Source organism: Macrobrachium nipponense, chromosome 14, assembly GCF_015104395.2.
Source record: "Macrobrachium nipponense isolate FS-2020 chromosome 14, ASM1510439v2, whole genome shotgun sequence".
Taxonomy (NCBI): Eukaryota; Metazoa; Arthropoda; class Malacostraca; order Decapoda; family Palaemonidae; genus Macrobrachium; species Macrobrachium nipponense.
In genome coordinates, this window is record NC_087207.1 from 33,033,970 (window position 1) to 33,056,955 (window position 22,986).

At 44.3% G+C, this 22,986-nt stretch overlaps 1 protein-coding gene across 1 annotated transcript in view; it reads right to left on the bottom strand.

The window, feature by feature from the left end:
• Positions 1–22,986, bottom strand: part of LOC135226191 (ER membrane protein complex subunit 1-like) — a gene marked incomplete in the record, with an annotated part of 103,618 nt that overhangs the window by 8,386 nt on the left and 72,246 nt on the right. Inside the window, 5 exon segments of the mRNA XM_064265635.1 lie at positions 11,389–11,587; positions 11,827–12,030; positions 18,818–18,966; positions 22,264–22,453; positions 22,699–22,854. Of these exon segments, the coding sequence (XP_064121705.1) occupies positions 11,389–11,587; positions 11,827–12,030; positions 18,818–18,966; positions 22,264–22,453; positions 22,699–22,854 (898 nt within the window).

Sequence of the window (22,986 nt, forward strand, 5' to 3'; positions counted from 1 at the left end):
CGGACAGACTCAGAGTGGAGAGGTTTTATAGGTCTATTTATAATAGATTCTGATAGAATATCCAGATACTCTTGGAAAAGCCTTACGAAACATGCTGTGACGAGAACGTGACTTCTGTGAATCCAACCTCTCTAAGGCCAAAATGAGGCATACATCCTCTCTTCCTTTGACGCCCATTTATCTTAATATCTGTTAAGAATTTATAACTAGGGGAAAAAAAAGACTAAAGTTTATTCCCCTTCTTTAAATTTAAAGATGTCTTATATTGCTACCTCTCTTGGTTCGAGGAAAAAGAAGCAGTCTAAAGGAAGCCTGTTCGTCTTCTACCTTACAAAGAGATCTATGAAGAAGACTTTCCGCAGGTTCTCACAACTCTTTTCAATAAATGTTAGACATACGTTAACAGTTATTATCTTCGATCGAGAAGGTTCTCACGGACATGCAAAATCTTGCATCGAACCTCTTAAGGATCGTTATGTTCCGTGTCTGTTCCCAAATAGGTTCTCTTTTGTTAACGCGAACAGGGGCGAAAAAAGAGATTCTCAATGCTCTTTGCGGTATGAGAGTCGTGGAATTGGCCTAAGTGATTAAAATAAATCATTTCATCATTCCTTGTAAGCGACCCCTTTTCGATTAAATGGGTAACGAAATCAGGAACGAATCTTGCCGTTACCGAGCCTGCTGTCTGAGAGGCTACTGGACTCTTAGGTTAATAACTCGCTAAAACGAGAAAATATCTTGGATGGTAAATTGCGCCAGGCTGGCGCTTCCTTCTAGTTCTTTTTAGGTTATGTGCCATAACATCTATGCCTTTATGGTACCCGACATCCTTCACATGTTAATTCCGTTCTTAGTGGGAAAAAACTTTTATATACGTAGTATAGTCCATTCAGGGAAACAACTTCTGCCACTAAGAGAATGTTTCCCATCCGACTCACCCAACTTCTCTTGAGCAATATCCGATTCTAAAAAGGTTGTGTGCGTTTCTCGAAAGGATGAGAGAATTATATATATCGCGCTCTGCTGTATTAGAATCCTTTATAATACTATCACATTGTGGTAAACAGCATTAATCTAGGAAACCTTTGTAAGGATACTAGGAATTCTGTAGTTAACCTCGGTATGTGCATAAAACTTGACCATACCGTAGTCTTAAAGTGAATTCTCTACTACATTCATCTTCTCACTAAGCATGTACTCTAATAAGCCATGCTTTTGTAAGCATGAGAGCATTATACAATATAGAGTTCCGCTGCGTTAGAATCCTTTAAAAAATGTTACCTATGGTAAACAGCATTGAAATGTTGTAATATCTTTCTTATTGAAAGCTTCTTAGCAAAAGGCAGACAATATTTTATTTATGTTTGCTTAACTATCCCCTCAATCCGAGGCTAAAACCACGATTGTAGGGGAGAGACACGGTTAGTCATTCCATCCAGCAGGAGAGACACATGTAACCGACCACTCATGACCGACACCTACATGATACTGCGTTGGAGTCTAAACGATAGGCTGATAGCAGTCTCGTTAGCCGACTGGCCTTACTCTTCCAGAGTTGCCAGCTACTCCATTTAATAAAGGAATCTTATAAAATTATTATCGAACTTCAGGAAGTTCTTATAATGCATATCTAAGCGGAACAAGACTTCGATAAATCTAGAAGCTAAGTAGGTGTTGTCTTAACAATCCCTTTAAGCGTAGTCCTTCCTAGGAAATTCCTGGAAGGATACTGGTAATTGAGTTGCTCAGCAAAGAAGTAACTACGGTATGTGCTTATGATTTGCCGTATCGTATTCTCATACAGCAGATACTCTACTACCTTCTTTCCCTGCCGAGGCAGATAGAGAAAGGAAAAAATTTTTACTATCTTCGTTCTTTTCGTTAATAGAACGATAGAAAGAGTATATATATCTCCTTAAGGAAGGAAGTTAATCCAGGAACTCTTTAAATCTTCGTGATTTCCTCATAAATCGTGGAAGAGACAGAATTCCTGTTCATCTGTAGGGTTTACGGAAGGAAGTAGATATTTCCTATCCGCCATCATACCCAAACGTCGATGAGATTCTTATAAGAAAACTCCCAAAGCTCTTGCCTCTTCATAATGAGGGAAGAGCATGAATGAAGGAGAGAGTCCTCTGAATAATGAAAAAATGGCTTCTCTTAGTATCAGAATCCTTCTGGCAAAAGCGACGGCCGCCTGTGCGACATCTTGCACCTTTGCCAGGGGAAAGTTGCTCAAGTTAAAAACTCAAAGAGGAGCCTCGCGACTGACCTCTCTCTCATAAGAAGATTAGGAATATTCTGGCGCCTGGCTCCTTGCACCTAGCGCCTGGAATGTTCCGCACGCTAGAAAGGAGACTCGCTCCTGGAACGTTCCGCTTGCGTGGAAGGTCCCGTGCGCCCTGATAGTTCCGAGCGCCTACTAGACCCCTTTTAGAAAGAGCCTCTTGCCCGGAAACGTTCAATGGAAGGATCGTTCTGATTGCCACTCTACTATAAGGCTCCTTGCTCTAGCCGTCTGTTTTTCTGGCGCAATTTGCGCCAGGCTGGCGATTCGTCTCTTTGAAGGCGCCTTGCGCCAAGAAAAATTTCTAGAACGCGGCTCGCGTTTGGTTGAAGGAACGAGGCTCGTGCTAGTCTGTTAGCTGGAACGCGCCTCGCTGCTGGCTATTGGAACGTAGCTCACGCTAGCTTGCTGGAATGCGGCTTCCTGGCAGCGGCTGGCTCTTGCTCAGTGTTTTCTTAGTTTTCAGAGAACGCGCTGGATCATCGAAACTCCAAACATACATTCTTCGTCTTTTCGGATGTAAGATGAAGAGACGCACTTTTTTAAGGATGCCTTATCAATGGTTATCCTTGGCAGTCTGGGACGTTCTACAGAACCTGCCGAGGGGACGCCTGACCGGTGGGGGTTCTCCCTAACCTTCCTGCGGCTGTCGACTTTCCTCCTCCACTGGGTCTGGGAGTTTGGAAGAGGTCTAGGCCTGGAAGCGCTACGGAGCCGATCAGACGCACCCTCCACTGCACTGGGAACACTATATTCACTTCTTACCTTTTTAGAGCTCGCCTTTTGAGCTCCATCCATTTATCTTCAAATTTGCACATATGAATTTGTAGATTCTGTGGAGTAAGAAGGTGATGAGGATGCAACAACTACTAGAATTGTCAATACTCTAACTGCTCGTTAGTACGAGAGCTCTTAAAGCTTCTAAAGGAAGCGTATCTAGTTATATGCTTTCTGACTTCCTAAAGTTCCTGAAGTTAGATCTTATATTTCCTTCATCAAGTTCTAACACTTATACACGTAATAGTGAAAAAAAAAAATATGACATTTTTATAATAATATAAAGTTTCACTTATACTTACCCGGTGGTTACATATAGCTGTCGTCTCCTGACGTCACGGCAGAATTTGAAATTCGCGGTAGCGCTAATGGTTTGACAGGTGATCCCTCTACTCCCGCCCTCTACCGGGTACCGGGAACCATTCCAACAATAAATCAGAAGTTTCATGCCTACCTGTCCATATGAGGGGAGGAGGGCGGGCTTCGTTATGTAACCACCGGGTAAGTATAAGTGAAACTTTATATTATTATAAAAATGTCATTTTCACTTATATAACTTACCCGGTGGTTACATATAGCTGATTGACACATTTAGGTGGTGGGACAATGGCAGCTAAAATAACAACTGTTGGAATTATCCGAAGATATAGGTTCCTTACCTTTAAAGACCGCTGACTCAGTGGTTACTGCCTCTGTAGTCTGCTGGCCTTTATTGTACCGACAGGATATATGGATCCGTGCGTCGGACACAATAATAAGTACTTGCCGTTGAGGACGTGACCGTAACGGACAAGACTATAATGCCCCTGCTCAGGGCGCAGTACAAATCACCACAAAATACAATGAAAAACGAGGGATCACCACAACCGTTTAAGAAATACACCAGACATTAAAAGACTGAAAGATACTCAAAAAAACTCCCTGTATCTTCAGACAACCTTAAAAATACAAAAAACATAATCAAGGAGAAAAGTTAGTGAGGATGGGATACATCCTTCTCTCCCTCACCCAATACCGTGTCAGTCACAATGAATGGCCCCAATGTACTGCAATTTTCATATGTGGTTTGCAAATCTGTCAGATAATGAGATGCGAAGACAGAATTTCTTCTCCAATATGTAGATTTAATAATGTCTTTCAAAGACAGATTACGTCTAAAGGCCATAGACGTAGACACTGCTCTAATTTCATGAGCTTTGACTTTAAACACTTTGATATCTGAGTCCTGACATTGTCCGTGTGCCTCAGAAATCAAATTCCTTAAAAAGAAGGAGAGCGCATTTTTAGAAAGAGGACGAGAGGGATCTTTCACTGAACACCACAGGTTATCACTCTTACCTCTTATACCTTTGGTCCTATGCACATAATGTCTAAGTGCTCTCACTGGACAGAGAAGACATTCCGGCTCATTAGGCCCCACTAACTCCGAAATGTTCTTATTAGGCCCCACTAACTCCGAAATGTTCTTTATAGAGAAAGAACGAAGCCAAGGACGTGAGGGATTTTCATTCTTAGCCAAAAACCCCAGCATTGATGAGCAAATGGCATTGCCCTTAGCAAATCCAACTCTCTTATCAATAGCATGCAGCTCACTGATTCTTCTAGCTGATGCTAAAGCACAAAGAAAAAGGGTCTTCCTGGTCAGATCTCTAAAAGAACTAGAGGAGATCGGTTCGAATCTACCTGACATCAGCCATTTAAGAACTACATCCAGGTTCCAAGCTACTGTTCTTGACTCCTTTGTCTTGGTCGTATCAAAGGAACGAATCAGGTCTGAGAGGTCTTGATTATTAGAAATGTCTAATCCTCGATGTCTGAACACAGAAGACAACATAGCTCTATAACCCCTAATCGTCTGGGTAGAAAGCTTCTTTTTCTCACGAAGAAAAAGAAGGAAGTTAGCTAACTGAGCTATAGAGGTCTTAGAAGACGAAATTCCTTCTTCTTTGCACCAAGCTCTGAATTGGACCCACTTAGCTTGGTACACTCGATCAGAGGATTCTCTTCTGGGTCTAGCAGTAGCCCTTGAAGCTCTCTTTGAAAATCCTCTCTTTCTGAGGAGATGCTCGACAGTCTGAAGGCGACTAGTCGAAGAGCGGACAAGTTGTGATGGAACCTCAGAAAGTGGGGCTGTCTGAGTAGATCCTTCCTTCCTTAACGGTAGCTCTCTCGGAAAGTCCGTCAACAGCAGTAGTAGATCCGGAAACCATTCCCTGGCCGGCCAAAAGGGGGCTATCAGAGTCATCCTGACGTTCTGATGACCTCTGAACTTTGCCAGAACTAATCTTAGCATTTTGAAAGGTGGAAAGGCATACAGATCCAGATTTGACCAGTCCAGAAGCATGGCATCCACTGTAAACGCCTCCTCGTCTGGAACTGGGGAGCAATACAGTGGTAGACGAGCTGTCTTGTTTGTGGCGAAGAGATCCAACTGAGGACATCCCCAAATCCCCCAAAGCTTCTTGCATATTTGAGGATGTAACGTCCACTCTGTGGAGAGGACTTGTCCTCTCCTGCTGAGAATGTCCGCCTTTACATTCTTCGAGCCTTGAATAAATCTTGTGCTCAAGACAACCTTGTTCTCTTTCGCCTAAATGAGTAGGTCTCTCGCCGCCTCGCACAGAGAGAACGAGTGTGTCCCCCCGTTTTTTGATGTAAGAGAGAGCCGTGGTGTTGTCTGCTTGAACCAGCACTACTTTCCCTCTTACCTCTGTCTTGAAGTGCATTAGAGCCAAATGAATCGCCTTCAACTCTTTTAGATTTATGTGCCAGCTTCTCTGATGAATCGCCAAAGTCCCGACACTTCCTTTCTCCCCCCCCAAAGTAGCTCCCCACCCTTTGTGTCCGATGCGTCTGACAAAAGCGTAAGGTTGGGGCTCAACTGGCTTAGAGACAAGCCTTCCTCTAGCCTTCCTTCTGATTTCCACCAAGTAGGTCCTGTTTGATTCCTTCCGAGATGGGGAACACGAAGGAGTCTGGGAACTTCTTCCTTTGCCACTTCTGCTTCAAGTAAAATTGAAGTGGTCTCATGTTGAGCCTGCCCAGACTTACAAATTGCTCTATTGAAGCCAAGGTTCCTAAAAGGCTCATCCACTGATTCGCCGAGCAAGTTTGTCTGACGAGAAATTCGTCTATTTTGTTCAGGCAAGAGTCGATCCTTTGGCGAGACGGAAAAGCCTGAAAAAGAACTGAATTCAGTCTCACTCCTAAATAAACTATCTCCTGAGAAGGAGTGACATGACTTTTCCTTGTTTACTAATAAACCTAGGCTTTCCGTCATCCTTAAAGTCTTTTGTAGGTCCTCCACACACTTCTGTCTGGACCTTGCCCTGAGAAGCCAATCGTCTAGATACATGGATATTCGTATCCCGTCTAGATGAAGCCACTTTGCTACTGACGACAGAACTCTGGTGAACACTTGTGGAGCTGTCGACAGGCCGAAGCAGAGGGCCCTGAACTGATAAATGCGGCCCTGGAACACGAATCTCAGGAATCTTCTCGATTCCGAATGAATCGGAATATGAAAATAAGCGTCCCGAAGGTCTATGGAAACCATCCAATCTCCAGGATGAAGAGCTGCTAATACCGATTGGGTCGTTTCCATAGAAAACTTCGTCTTCAGGACAAAGACGTTCAGGGCACTGACGTCCAACACCGGTCTCCAACCCCCCGTGGCCTTCTTTACCAGGAAAAGGCGATTGTAAAATCCTGGTTCCTGCGGAGAGTCCACTAACTCTATGGCCCTCTTTGCCAGTAAGGCGAGAACTTCTTGATGGAGTGCAGCAAATTTTTCGGAGTTCTCCGAGTAGGCTGACAAATTCACAGGAAATTCTGTGAGAGGGGGGTGCTTGATGAACGGAATGGTGTATCCTTCCTTCAGGACCTGGACCGTCCAAGGATCCGCTCCGAGATGAAACCAGGTCTGCCAGAAAAGGTGTAATCTGGCTCCTACTGCTGTGTGGAGGACTACGGGCCTACTTCTTGATGGAAGAGGGAGTGGTTTTAGAAGAGGCTCTACCTCTCCCACGAAACCTGGAGGAAGATCGAACGGAAGCTCTCCCTCGAAATGGTTTAGGAGCTTCCGTGGAGGGAGCACTCCGAGAAGCAGAAAGAACCGGAGCTATCTTCCTGGGCTTCTTCACTGACTGTGATAAAAGATCCTGGGTCGCTTTCTGTGTTAAAAATTGAGCGATCTCGCTCACAATCTCTTGCGGAAAAAGGTGTTTCTTGTCCAAAGGAGAGAAGAGCAAGGCAGACTTCTGGTTCGATGAAACCCCTTTCGACAAGAAGGAGCACCAAAGCTGTCTCTTCTTCAACACTCCAGAGGCGAAAATGGCAGCGAGCTCCGAAGCTCCATCACAGATGCCTTTATCGATACAATCCAGTACCGGGGCAAAATCCTTCAACTGCTCCTCCGAAAGTCCAAATGACTTGACTTTCCTGGCCAGCGAAGCAATGGCCCAATCCAGGAAGCTAACAACTTCGAAAACACGGAAAACACTCTTGCAAAGATGCTCCAGTTCATTTGTTGAAAAGAAAATCTTAGCAGTATTAAGGGCTGCTCTGCGGGAAGAGTCCACGAGACTAGAAAAGTCTCCCTGAGCGGAGGCAGTCACACCCAGGGAAAAAACTTCTCCGGTGTCATACCAGACACGGCTCCTTGACGAAAGTCTCGAAGGGGGAAGACAAAAACATTTTTCCCCTGTTCCCTCTTCTCCAAAAGCCAAGCGTTAACTTTCTTGATAGCTTTTCTTAGCCGAAATCGAGAGGAGAGACGCGTGAACGAGGACGAGGAGTCAGGCTTACTGTCCTTTTTCCACTGCGAACTAGGAGAAACTGGAACGGAAGGCGCAAAAGAATCTCCAAAGTTGTCAACGAAGGATCGTAAAAGGAGTTTATACCCCGACAAATGCTTGTCTTTTTCTGTAAGTCCTTCTCCTTCTTCCTCCAAATCCGAAGCTTCCTTCGACGAAACTGGCGAACATTCCATCGGAAGAGGAATCCTGTTCGGCGAAGTCACACCCTGATGCGTCCGAGGAGGGTGTGAGAAAGCAGGAGAAGACGTCTGAGCCTGTACTGAGACGTATCCGGGCGGCTGAGCTGGCGGCTGCGTTGGCGGCTGAGCTGGCGGCTGAGCTGGCGCTCGAGCCTGACGTGGCGCCATAGACGGAGTCAGGAAAGGAGTCAGACCAGGCGCCTGAAGTGGCGTCTGAAGAGGAGTCACATGGAGAGTCTGAGCCTGAAGAGGCGACTGCAAAGGAGCCTGCGAAGAGGACTGCACAGTAGTCTGCGGAAGATGTAAGGCGGTCGGGAGCGCATTCGGGGACGAAAGAGACTTGCCAAAAAGCTCCAAGATACTGCCTAACTTGGCATTCATCTGTTCAAACACCGAAGGTTGAGGATCCACCGACGTAGAAGGCGCGGGAGGTGTAGAAGGATGATCCACAAACATGTCTGGAGCCGCAGGAGTTATCGCTTGAGGAGGCTCTGGAGAAGGCTCCGAAGGAGTGTGCGTGTTCTGCTTCTCCACTTCTATGAGAGAAGGGCGATAAATCGAAACCGCCGGAGAAAAAGCTTCAGGCTCCTCCCAAAAACTACAAGAAGGTTCGGCAGCCGCCACCTTCTTGGGAACCGCAGCAGGCGAAACATCGCGCGACCTTTTCAGCGGTCTAGAAGTCTTATTACGCCAACCTCTATAAGAGGAAAAATCTGAACTAGAGTCACTTGACGAAAAACACTTCCTCGCAACACCTTTCCAATGGTGAGCGACAGCATCCTGGGATACGGCTACAGGATTGCTTGAGGGGCGGCTGCTCGGGAGCAGGTCCCGCTCGCCTCCCTTCGGTTTTCGGCATGCCTCTCCCAGGATCTGGGGAGTTTGACAGGGGCCTAGACCTAGGAGAACGAACGGGCCGAACAACCACCTCCTCCACTACACTTGCACTAAGTAATTTATCACACTTAACTACCACTTCTTGCACTGTCTCACCCATTTTCTGCATAGTGGTGAGGAAAGAGACAAATTTCGAGTCCATATCGGCTCGTAATACTGACACGGGATCGGGATTGGGAGATACAGATTCGAGGGCAGGAGCAACCACTACGGGGTTAAGAGGAACAGGATTAATAGAATTCAGAGGAATATCCTGGCTACTCACTAACTTAGAAGAAGATCTCTGTGAAGCCTTTCTGATTCTATCTTTTTCTAACTTTCTCATATACTTTCCCAGTGCCTTCCACTCCTGAGATGTTAGAGACTTACATTCTTCACACGTATTCTCAAAAGAACATTCACGTCCCCTACAACTAACACAAGTAGAATGAGGATCAAGTGAAGCTTTAAGAAGTCTAGTCTTACACCCACTACTACACACCCTATACTGAACAGAGCCGGTGTCAGACATCGTGAAGAATTCAAAATAATTCCTAAAAAGGACAACAATATCAAAACCAAAATAACTATAGCGCTAGCAAAAAGATCAGTAAACTCAAGGTACATCACCAAAAGGAGAAAACCAAGATGATCAATTCCAAATTCCAACCAGCAGAGGAACCGTGTTACCGGTTCCGACGGCAGGAAACTTCTGATTTATTGTTGGAATGGTTCCCGGTACCCGGTAGAGGGCGGGAGTAGAGGGATCACCTGTCAAACCATTAGCGCTACCGCGAATTTCAAATTCTGCCGTGACGTCAGGAGACGACAGCTATATGTAACCACCGGGTAAGTTATATAAGTGAAAATCAATATTTCCCTTATTGCAAAATATATGAGTGTCTACCGAAAAATTCGGTAGTTTCACGTAATATATTCTTCGAAATTTCGAAGCCAAATTCATTAAAAAGTTAATAAAAGCGTATGCCAAACCAAAGACCCAGTACTTCCCTGCAAAAGACAGCCCAGAAGGTCGATGGCAATGAAAAAACGAAAATCAAGTCAGGAGGTAGCAACAACGTATGTTGACACTACCGCGACAGAGAAAATCTGGTTCTAGAACGGTAATCGTTCCTATTCCTGCCACCCAGCGGCAGGGGCGGTAGATCACCTGACCTACCTGCAGCGTGTGCCGCGAAATTCGAATTTCTGTCGGGGACGACGGAGTCTATATATCTGCTGGGTAAGTTCCATGTACAAAAATAAATATGTACTACTAGTCCCAGCTCTCAGCATGGTATTACTATTTCACAATTTTAAACAAAACAAAGTAAGTAAAAAGGCTTAATACCAACAAGAAAAAAAGACATATGATGTTTTGTTGGAAACTTGGTCTCAATAAACTCCTCTGCTATCCAGTATCATGATCACATTCCAAATAAAAGATCTTTAACATAAGTAAAAATTTGCTATATTTGGAATTTAAATTATTCTAACACTGTTTGAAAGGTTATTTATGGTTACGATGATAAATGCTTTTTATCCTCTATAAAATACATAAAAGGCATCAAATGTACAAATTTTAATTCAATATTCATTGAAGTTTGTTCCATCAAAAATCTACAAAAATCAATCAAAGTCACGCCTTGGGAAAAGGGACCTTTTGAGGCTTGCTTTCTATGTATCTCTCCACAGTATATTTGGCCAAATTTGAGTGGGCTTACAAGAACAGTTTGGCTACAGATATCTTGCATTTAATTATCTACACAGTATATTTTTTTGTTGGTAGGGTGATGGCAATGAGTCGAGCATGTGGGGAAAAGGCTGTGGTAACTTAACGTTGTAGTCACCATGGGTAGCAAGACTTCCAAGACAAATAATTTAATGGGGATTAAGGTAGCAGAGAGTAGGAAGAGTTTATCATAACACCAGACCTACAATAAAATTAAAGAAAATGCATGAAAGACTTAAGCTAAAGGTGATAGAGCACATTAATAGGTTCCCAAGGATGGAGTCACATTATTGTCGGTACAGTTCCATCCAACAATATTTATATCCTGATTTGGCAATCACCAAAATGTATCAACTTTATACCAAAGATAACAGTGGAAATGAAGTTAGCTTTTCTTTATGCAAAAATATTTTCAAAACAGAAGTTAAAATTTCATGTGCCCAAAAACAACCAGTGTGGTGTTATGTGAAACTGGTGGTAAATTACCCCTTGACCTAAATTTCAGTCTTATCAGCTTTATTTGTGGAATAAGCATGTACAATATTAAGTTTTAAATTTTCAGTTCAAAAATTATATCTAAGATTAATAATTAATCTTAGCCTTAATGAATGGAAATGCCAACAGAGCTGGAAAGATAAGTCAATTACTAGTTATCCTGGATGGTAGTGTAGAGAAAAAATGACTTAAAAAAAAAAAAGTACCAAGGTATTTAACACTTACCTAAACCATAAACAAGAACTAAGCATGCAGATTCTAATCCAGTGGGGGCAGTGTAAATGCCAGTGATACGAGGGAGTGTGTGATTATAGGTGATGGTCTCTTGTGGTAACAATCTCAATTCAGGTACATATGGTACCAGACCCTCTTCTCTAGGACCACCAGTGACAGGCCGCCGGGGATCCAACAACCATTTAGACATCTGAGGAAATAAGTGTTACATTATACATTTTGCTATTTTACATACTGTTAAATGGAATATTCATTAAGAATTCACTATTTCAGGGAATCTAAGACATAATTTACTGGAAAAATTGCAACTGAACAAATAATGGGTACTCCCGTATGAATGGGTGTGCTGAGAATTCTAATAACATGCATCAAGCTATGGTAATTCATATCCAACATAACAAAACATAAAGCATTTATGTGACAACATACTTGAACTACACCTCCAGACTGTAAGGCAAAGAGAATAAATTTTGTTGTTATTCCTTTTTCAGTAGTAGTATGTGCTGCTGCTTGGACCCCAAGAGGCATGATGTATGCTTGTCGTTCTAAAAGTGGAGTTGAATGTCCACTGAAAGATGAAAAGGCAGAAGCATTTGCTTGCGATAACCCTTCATACAGCTCCAAAGATGTAACCTGTATTAAGATAAATACATGAAAACATCACAGTACTACAAATTACATACATAGTATTATAACTATTCCTAAATGGCTTAAAATGTTATTGTTATAATACAATTAAGTTTGTTCATACTTACCTGGCAGATATATATATAGCTGTATTTCTGACGTCCGACAGAATTTCAAAACTCGCGGCACACGTAGTGGGGCGGCCAGGTGGTAGTACCCATTCCCGCCGCTGGGAGGCGGATATCAGGAACCATTCCCATTTTCTATTCATATTTATTCATGACCCTTGTCTCCTGAGGGGAGGAGGGTGGGCACTCTAATTACTTACCTGTCAGATATATATATAGCTGAATCACACCTTCGGATGGTGGGTAGAGACAGACTAAGATTTTTTAGGAAACTTAAATTAAAATAAAAGATTAACTTATTGGTTCCTTACCTGATAGCAAAGTAGACTATGTGATTACTGTCACTTAAAGCCTGCTTATGCTTTTATCAGAGTTGCCAGCCAGGTTTGGACCTGTAGTGCTGGTGCACTCTGGATGCTCTGTCAACGGGGACGTGACCACAATGTGACAAGACCATCTAGCCAAACATATGGCAGTAACACAGCAACCGACCACCACCTGACCAACTAACCAAAAAACCCCTGACATTAACACTAAGGAATGGGAGATTTCCCCAGAAGATCTCACCATCAACCAAAAACACAATAAACTAACCTAACTAAGCTAAGGGATAGGGAGAGAGCCACCTTCAGCCCCCAAAACTGTGTCTGCCGAAATGTAAGGCCCCAAAGAACTACAGTTCTCGTAAATCGTTCTCACATCCCGGAGGTAATGTGAGGCGAATACGGAATTGCTCCTCCAGAAGGTGCTATCAAGAATATCTCTGATAGACATATTCCTTTGGAAGGCAAGAGAAGTAGCTACAGCTCTGACCTCGTGAGCTTTCACTTTAAAGAGGCTCATATCAGTCTTCTGGCAAGATGAATGAGCCTCTTTAATGACGTCCCTCAAGAAGAAAGCAACAGCATTCTTCGACAACGGCAACTCTGGTCTCTACACCGAGCACCAGAGATTACCTGAGGGACCTCTTATCTCTTTAGTCCTATTCACATAGAACTTGAGAGCCCTGACAGGGCACAGGGCTCTCTCTGGTTCTTGACCCACGAGACTCGATATTCCTTTGATTTCAAAGCTCTTTGGCCAAGGATTAGACGGGTTCTCGTTCTTAGCCAAGAAAGAAGGGTTCAACGAGCAGACAGCGCTGTCTCCCTTGAAACCCACTAGGCTACTGAACGCTTGGATTTCACTAACTCTCTTCGCCGTCGCCAGAGAAGCTAGGAAAAGCGTTTTTCTCGTCAAGTCCCTTAGAGAAGCTTCATGGAGAGGCTCAAAGGGACTTAGCATGAGATGTTTCAACACCACATCTAGATTCCATGAGGGCGGTCTTGCCTGTGGAATCTTGGTGTTTCGAACGACCTTAAGAGATCGTGCAGATCCTTATTGTCGGAGAGGTCCAGTCCTCTGTGGCGAAAAACGGCAGACAACATACTCCTATAACCCTTGATTGTAGGAACTGCCAATTTCTGCACATTTCTTAGATAGAGTAAGAAATCTGCTATCTGATTCACAGAGGTCGTGGAAGAGGAAATTCCTTCCTTCTTGCACCATGCCCTGAAGGAGGACCACTTAGATTGGTAGACAGCTCTTGAAGAGGCTCTTCGAGCATTAGCGATTGCTCTCGCAGCTGCCTTTGAAAAGCCTCTCGCTCTGGCCAACTTTTCGATAGTCTGAACGCAGTCAGAGCCAGAGCGGAGAGGTTTTGGTGAAACCTTTTGAAGTGAGGCTGTCTGAGTAGATCTCTCCTCCAGGGCAACGTTCTTGGGAAGTCCACAAGGAATGTCATGACCTCTGTGAACCACTCTCTTGCTGGCCACATTGGGGCAATCAGAGTCAACCTTGTCCCTTCTGAAGCTGCGAACTTCCTCATTACGTCCCCCATGATCTTGAATGGGGGAAAGGCGTAAAGATCCAGGTCTGTCCAGTTCCAGAGCAACGCGTCCACTGCAATTGCCCCTGGATCCAGAACTGGGGAGCAATACAGAGGAAGCCTCTTCGTCCTTGATGTAGCGAACAGGTCTACTAGAGGACGTCCCCACAATCTCCATAATTGTTGACAGACTTCCTGGTGCAAGGTCCATTCTGTTGGTAGAATCTGATTTCGGCGACTGAGAAGGTCCGCCCTGACATTCTGAACCCCTGCCACGAATCTTGTCAGGATCTTGATGCGCCTTGCGTCTGCCCATAGCAGAACTTCCTTCGCCAGGAGAAAAAGGGATCTGGAGCGAGTTCCTCCCTGATTCTTTAGATACGCAAGGACTGTGGTACTGTCTGAGTTGACTTGAACAACCTTGCTTGACAGTTTGTCTTCGAAGAACTGCAGCGACAGGAATATCGCTGCCAGTTCCTTACATTGATGTGCCAGGCTACCTGTTCCCCTCTCCAGGAGCCTGACACTTCCTCCCCCCCTAGTGTTGCTCCCCAACCGGAAATGGAAGCGTCTGAGAACAACACTAGGTCGGGGCTCAGAAGATTTAAGGAGAAGCCCTCTCGTCAATTCTGAGGGTCGAGCCACCATCTTAAGTGGACTTTTACCTTGTTGGAGATCCTTAGGATCGCATTCAGGTCCTCTTTCGACGTCCATTCTTCCGCAAGGAAAAATTGAAGAGGCCTGAGGTGCAGTCTTCCCAGCGAGACAAACTTTTCTAGCGAGGAAATGGTGCCCAGCAGACTCATCCACTCCCGCACCGAACAAGCTTCTCTCTCTAGGAAGGCTGCGACTTTCTCTAACCCCAGTCGCTGACGTTCCTGGATGGAAACGCCCGAAAAGCCACTGAATCCATCTGAATCCCCAGATACACGATGGACTGTGTCGGGGTCAGATGCGACTTTTCGGAGTTGACCAAAAGACCCAGAGACTTTGCTAGGGCTAACGTAAACTGAAGGTCCTTCAGACACTTCTGCCTCGACGACGCTCTGATCAGCCAATCGTCGAGGTATAGAGATATCCTGATCCCTGACGAATGGAGCCACTTCGCTACATTCCTCATAATCATTGTGAAAACCATCGGGGCCGTGCTGAGACCGAAACAAAGGGCTCTGAATTGCCAAACCCTGTTGTCCAAGACGAATCTCAGGTACTTCCTTGAAAGAGGGTGGACTGGGACGTGGAAGTACGCGTCCTGCAGGTCCAGAGACACCATCCAGTCGCCAGGTCTCAAGGCTCCCAGCACCGACTGAGGCGTCTCCATTTTGAACTTGATCTTTTCTACAAAAAGATTGAGCCTGCTCACATCCAGGACCGGGCGCCAACCTGACGACTGCTTCGGCACTAGGAAAATCCTGTTGTAGAAGCCCGGTGACTCTAGATCCAAGACTTGTTCCACCGCTCTTTTTTCGACCATCTGGTCTAACAGATCGAAAAGAATACTTTTCTTCTCTCCCTGATAAGATGGAGAGAGGTCTCTGGGAGTTGATGTTAAAGGAGGAGGATGTAAAAAGGGGATCTTGTACCCCCGCTCTACTATCTTGAGAGTCCAAGGATCCGCCCCTCTCTGCCTCCAAGCCTCCGCAAAGAATTCCAGTCTGGCCCCGACTGGCGTCTGAAGGACGAGATCTTCATTTGCTGGTTTTGGGTTTGAATGAAGCTCTTCCTCTCGAAAAACCTCTCCCTCGAGGAGCTGCTCTCGAGGGGGGTGCCCCGCGAAAGGGTTTGACTTTCTTCGGGGGTTTGCTGAATGTCGAAGTGGAAGGAACTGCTGGACGTCTTGAAGACTGTACCAAGAGGTCCTGGGTCGCCTTTTCTTGCAAACTCTTTGCAAGATCCTTTACCATAGCCTGGGGGAAGAGATGGTCCGAAAGAGGCGCAAAGAGCAATTCCGCTTTCTGAGCGGGAGATACCGACTTAGCGGTAAAATTGCAAAGCAGTGCTCTTTTCTTCAGGAAAGCAGTTCCAAAATTAGAAACTAGCTCCTCCGAACCATCCCTGACGGCCTTGTCCATACATGACAACACGCTGGACAGCTCCCCCAGACTGAGAGAATCAGGACTTCTAGACTGAAGGTCTAAAACTCCCAGACACCAGTCTAGGAAATTAAAAACATTTAGGGTACGAAGCAGTCCCTTCAAGTGGTGGTCAGTCTCCACAGGAGTCCAGGACACCTTAGCAGACGATAAGAGAGACCTCCTCTGAGCATCCACTAAACTGGAGAAGTCACCCAGAGCGGACGAAGGAACCTTTACTCCCACGTCCTCCTTGGTCTCATACCAAATTCCTCCTTTCCCGGCGAGTCTAGAGGGTGGATGGGCGAAAGTGGTCTTGCCCTGATCCTTCCTTCTAGACAAAGTCTTGAAGCTTCTTAAACGCCCTCTTGGTCGACAGCGATGTCTTCATCTCGACGAATTCAGGGGTCTTAACGGTCTTGGAAGACGAAAGTTGAGAGGGAGGAGACCTAGGGGCTGCCGGCTGGAACTTCTCCCTGAAGGCTGAACGTAACAGCCTAACAAGAACCTTGTAGTCCGAGACAGCTGAAGCTACCGGCTGTTCTTCTTCGACGGAACTCCCTGGACTACTAAGTTCCCCTTCCTCCCTAAGAGGAACTGGAGAACGCCCATCAGGAGAGGGAGTACGTCCAGCAGTCTCAATCCTGAACAATGACTTCCGTTGGTTGGAAGTACCCGCTACAGGTACGGAATCGCCCTTACGTCGATCCTTAGAGGGACGGACATCTTGTGAAAGAGGAGCGTCCTTAGAAGCAACGGGAACTGTCTTAACAGACACGTCCCTACGAGAGGAAGCGCGAGCTTCCTGACGAGAGGCGCCAAAGCGTCCTGCTTAGCCAAGCAAGCGTCCTGCTGAGCGTCCTCAAAAGCGTCCTGCCTCGCTCGAAAAGCGTCCTGCTTCGAACGGCGAGCGTCCTCAAAGGCGTCCTGTCGATAACTCAAAGCGTCCTGCTTCGAACGCCGAGCGTCCTGCCGAGCGTCCTCAAAAGCGTCTTGTAGAGAGCGCAAAGCGTCCTGTTTTAGAACGCGAGCGTCCTGCCGAGCGTCCTCAACAGCTCCCTGCCGAGAGCGCAAAGCGTCCTGCTTCGAACGCCGAGCGTCCTGGCGAGCGTCCTCTCCTGAGAGAGCGAAAGATCTACTCGGAGAATGAGAACGGTGACGATCCGGAGGAGGAGAGAGAGACGAGCGAGACGAGAGAGAATGAGGCTGCTTCGTCCTCTTGACGGGCAGCTGAACGTCCTTCCTACGCTTAGGCTCGACTGCTGCTGGGCGAGTCCTCTGAGCCATCAGCGACGTAATCTGGTCCTGAAGGGACACTAGGATATCCTTCGTAGGTGACGAAGGAGCATAAGAAGGGGCAGGACTGAGCCTGCGAGAAGGCGAGGGGCGAGGGGACGCCTCCTTCCTTCTAGCAGGTACAGCTATCTGCCTCCCAGGTGAACACGCCTGTGCGTGGAAACCAACGTCCTCGTCGGTAGAAAGCCTTCCTCTCTTCTGAGGAGGAAAGGCGTCATAAGCGTCCTCTGACGAAAGAGGAGACAAAGGACGTGAAGCGTCCTCAAAGCGAAAGGTCCTTTTCAACGGACGCGAGTCTCTCCAAGCGCTCCACCCCTTGCGCGGGGAGGACGCTTCGGAGGACGACAAAAGCAATCTTTCAGGACACGCGCTCGTGCGCACTCCTTGGCAGCCTGGGATTTAGCAACAAGGCCTGCCGAAGGGACGCCAGATCGGTGGGGAGCCCCGTAACCCTCTTGCGGCTTTCGACATACCCACTCCCTGAGTCCTGGGAGTCCGATAGAGGTCTAGGCCTAGAGGCATTATGGGGCCGATCTGACGCCCCCTCCACAACACTAGGGGCACTAACACAAACTTTCACAGGGCCGGTTTCTAGGGCCAAAACTTTAGATTCGAGAGCACGAATAGACTCCAGAATCAGAGAAAGGGTGTTACCTTCTCCAGACACAGCACTGGGGCCCGAAGGCAACAAAACAGGATTAGGTTGAGCAAAATCTACTGGTGTTAGAGGAGGAGAAATGTTACTATCCTTACCTTTAGTAGAACTGCCCTTGGAGGAAGACCTCCTGACTCTATCGCGCTCCAATTTACGTCGATAGGTCTCATACATCTTCCATTTATCATCATCCAAATCCTTACATTCATTGCACCGATCATCAACCAAGCAAACATGCCCCCTGCAATCCATACAAACTGTGTGAGGATCAACTGAAGGTTTAAGAAGCCTCACCTTACATTCACTCCTCACACACACTCTGAAACTTCCAGTACTTGATCCCGACATCATGTACACAGAAAAGCCAATCCAAAATCAAAAACCAATCCACTATTACGCGTGCCAATCCAACAATCCAGAAGTCGATACCAAAAGTCAATCCAGATAATATTAAGCGAGATAATAAAAAAATCCTAGACGGAGGTACTGTAAACAGTTGTTTGCAGCACCGGCGACAGAAAAAATATGAATAGAAAATGGGAATGGTTCCTGATATCCGCCTCCCAGCGGCGGGAATGGGTACTACCACCTGGCCGCCCCACTACGTGTGCCGCGAGTTTTGAAATTCTGTCGGACGTCAGAAATACAGCTATATATATATCTGACAGGTAAGTTTCATGAACAAAATTTTTATTCAACTTCTATGAAGACATGGAAAATAATGTGCAAGACACTCCTATATGAAATGTCAGCTATGTTCTACATATAGTCTTACCTCAAATCGCCTATATTTATCATTGAAAAGTGTGTAGACAACCCAGTTTTCAGAATGTACAATATGAATTGGACCAGACACTTTCTTATGGGATACAGATTCAATCACGGCTCCAGTTACGGTGTCTACCAGGTACAAGGTCATAGAATCTGCAATGATTAAATGTTTGTGCTGTAAGTAACAGTTTTCAGAGTGAAAATTATAACTTCAGTTACCAAGACCACTGATTCCCATTTGTACACTCAAAAGGTTGGATTTGTTCTTAAATATATGGTGGAAACTGGGGTAATGTCAAGTTCATGACGATGAACAAATAGGTGGAGAGACCAAAGGAATGAACAAAAATTAAGACAGATATTAAGCAACTAGGGGATACAAAAGATGCTGCACTAAACCATTAGCACAGTCTAAATTGTTCTGTTTAAGGGACAATGTAGGTGATAAACTCCCTATGAAAATACTGCTACTAAAAAATAATCCATGGTCCAGATAGGTTGCTTTGCCTTATGATACAATCCTATCTCTCCCAAAACCTAATTACTAGTTGCCGGTCATTTTGCCTTTTGGTAGATATTGTTGTAAAAATCCACACTTCACATTCTGTGTACTTATACCAACAAATAATCCAAGCCAAAATCTGAATTTCCTCTTAAAATGTAAACAATACAGGATGAAAAAAAAAAAAAAAATTAGTTACACTCAACCAGCAGATCATGAATTGACCACAAACTTTATATAAAAAAAAAACTTCAACCCTAACAGTCATTCCATACAGCTATTGCCATCACCTATATCTACAGGTGAGGTCCATCAGCACCACATCAACAGTTACATTATAATTATTGTAGTCTCCTGAATGCATTCTCATCCTTCCTGATGTTCTGTTCAATTATTTCTGCCACAGCATCAATCTACCAATATCTGTCTTAATCTCAATAATTATTCTATTTTGATCAAATTCTCCATCTTACGCTTGCTACATAACCAAATTACTAGTTCTGAAATGCTCTACTTTTAATACAGCATTGTAATGAATCCCTTATACCAAAGAAAAAAATGTGAGAGAACAAAATTTGTCTTGCAATGGTTTCCATATATACAAGTACTTTATATACTGTACTGCATAAATACCCAGAAAATGGACAGCCAAAGCTCTTATCAAATCAGGGCCTGCATGTAAAATAAAAATATTCAAGAAAATTAATAGGGGTCAATTGGAGGATACATTATTCAACTCATGGGTTGCAAGCAGAAGCTTGGGCTGTCCTGATTTAAAAATCTCATCAGTAATAATGGGGGAGTGGTATTTCTGAATAATGAAAGGAGTAAAAGCAGATTCTTTTTGCGCAATTAACTGTGCACTCCACAGGATAAGAAAGAATGCTGGAAAAAAGCTCACGGTTAGAACTTACCAAAATAACAACTAATTCTCAGAATGTTAATCTCAATGTTGAAAAATTGGGTTGAAGAGAATAGGTGGGTGTTGCATAGTCACTTGAAATGAAAACAGAACAGCTAAGCAAATCAGAGGCCAGTAGTAGCTATCTTTATTTCTATCATCTAATTAATGATTAACAGATAGTGCATTTGTCAGTCTTACTCTGAGTCAGAGGTCTATTCAAAGGTTAAACAACACACATAAAACTTGTAAACATCTTAATCTATACAGACACGAATGTCGTCACTGATTACAAGTCATCCTTAATTCCTCGAGTCTCCTCTTTGCCCAAAGGCCAAGTTATTTGGATTATTTTATTAACAAAAATTAAAGAGGGAAAAACATCAGGGATCTCCTCTAATTCTTAACCTAGTGATCTTATTGGAGAACGAATTCTGGTACTAGAAATGGCACCAATAACGCCAGACCTGGTGCTCGCTACCAGACTGAACAGAGGAAGGGGACAACGGGCACAGATCCAAACTGCTTCCTGACATGTCCCGGTTCCCTGTCTCTCTAAAGCAGGAAATAACCCAAACTTACCAAGACTCTTGGGAGGGTAGTGCAGAAAAGAAAACACTATTGACAAAATAACATTAATAATAGCCGGCAAAACTTATGCCAAGTGAACATAAAAGATGATTCCATCCTATTAAATTTAATACCCTGAATTGATGGGAAGCTCATTTGGAGTAACAGATCGAAGAGAAGCAGCAGAGGACCTAACCAGTTACTGGATAGGGAAGCAGACTTGACATACATCCCCTTAATATAAGTCTTACAAGTATTATCCTGTATACAGTAGTTGTTTCTACAACCTAACATGCTCTCTCCATTAGCGATCAATTACTGCATTTCCTTCAACTATGATTCATATATTTACCTAATCATAACCTATTCCTCATCAAAAACATTATGAGGGTCACTAAAACTCCAATAATACCTACTATGGCAACTCTCACCTTACAGGTTCTTACCAAATGAATATATATTAAAAAAATAAAAGAACATCCAAAAGCCAACTAACAGAAAACCAGAGTACAATCTGTCGAACTCCTACTGAAGCCAGCAACAGAAGTAGACTAACTGGAGACGAGTGTCAGTACCTATCGGTCCCCTGGTGGGAGGGTGGGGAAGTAGATGGATAGAAGAAAAATGTTCATAGAAAAATGAGTGTTCTAATTTGTTTGTTTCCATCTGTTTAACTAAAGCTGGCACAGAAGTAAAAGTTATACAGGCGGTCTCCGGGTTACGACGGGGGTTCCGTTCTGGAGACGCGTCGTAAGCCGAAAATCGTCATAAGCCGGAACATCGTCAAAAATCCTAAGAAAACCTTACTTTTAATGCTTTGGGCGCATTGAAAACTATGTAAACTGCATTTTATGGCATTTTTCATTAAAATAACCTTCAAATATTGATTATTTTGCATTTTTGGTGTCATATTTCATCTCCCAGGTGAGCGTTGTAGGCGTCGTAACCCTGAAACATGCATCGTAACCCTGGAACATACGTCGTAACCCTGGAAATAAAGTCTATTGACAAGCGTCGTAACCTCGGAATGTCGTAAGCCGACACTGTCGTAACCCGGTGACTGCCTGTATAATGGAGAGGTACGGTTCATTTACAAAAATGAAAGTAAATTATCAAAATAAATGGAGAATTGTATTAGGGTAGTAATGTACTGCATTTTTGCTTGAACTTCTGAAGTTCCAGTTGCATGACTTCCTCAGGGAAGTTGTTCCACAGTCCAACGGTATGAGGAATAAAAGCCCTCTGGAACTGGGCAGTTCAACAGCGAGACACATTTGCTTCATATTGGTGTTGCTGCTCAGTGACTCTGGTTGTCAGCACAGCAAAATGGATCAGGGATCAATTGTGAATGTGAAAGATCTCTCTTAAAATACAACTTAAGAAATTTTGACTAACAAGAGACCTTCTGTCAGTCTAAAACAAACCATTTTTACTGCGATATCATTGCAAAACATTATAGTGCTAAATTTAAACTTACTCTTGGTAATATGATCATATCCCTGGGTGATCACCACAGCAAGGTTTGGGTTGACGTACTTGTAAAGTACAGAACGATCTGCAAGTACTCGCCCTGGGGAATGTACCTTTTCAGCAGCAAGTTTCCCATACACTCCAGTTATTGGTCCACCACCCAAAGAAACTTTCCATACTTCAGTTAATGTAAGTGCCTGTAAAAATAAAAAAGATAAACAAAATAGAACTGCACCTGTATGGGCTTGGATTTACCCATAACATAACTAAAATAATGCACAAATACACGTGTACAAAATTTGTAACATGTACATCCTATAAACTGCATATACTAATTCAGATCATACTTAATTAAAACAGGGACTAAAAATTAACTTCTTACTATAATTGACTGACTGACAAAAAACTTGGCTTACATGGCTGATAAACACTAAAAACCTACCCCTGGTTGTGAAAACCTCAAGGAATATCCAGTAAGGACATTGGTACCAGGCAGAGCCATATGCAGGAATGTTACGTCCTTGTGCTTCAGCAAAACGGATTCTCCACTTGCAGGGAACATGTGTGGAGTCAGTGTTGTATCAACCAAGAGAAGGGGCTGGAAATGGAAAAAAAAGTATCACCAATAAAGCTGTTTAAATCTTAACATGTGATGAATAGGAATACATAGAGCAGATTTATACTAAAATTATACAAAACAGTTACTATAAGGGGTATATTTGCAAAACAT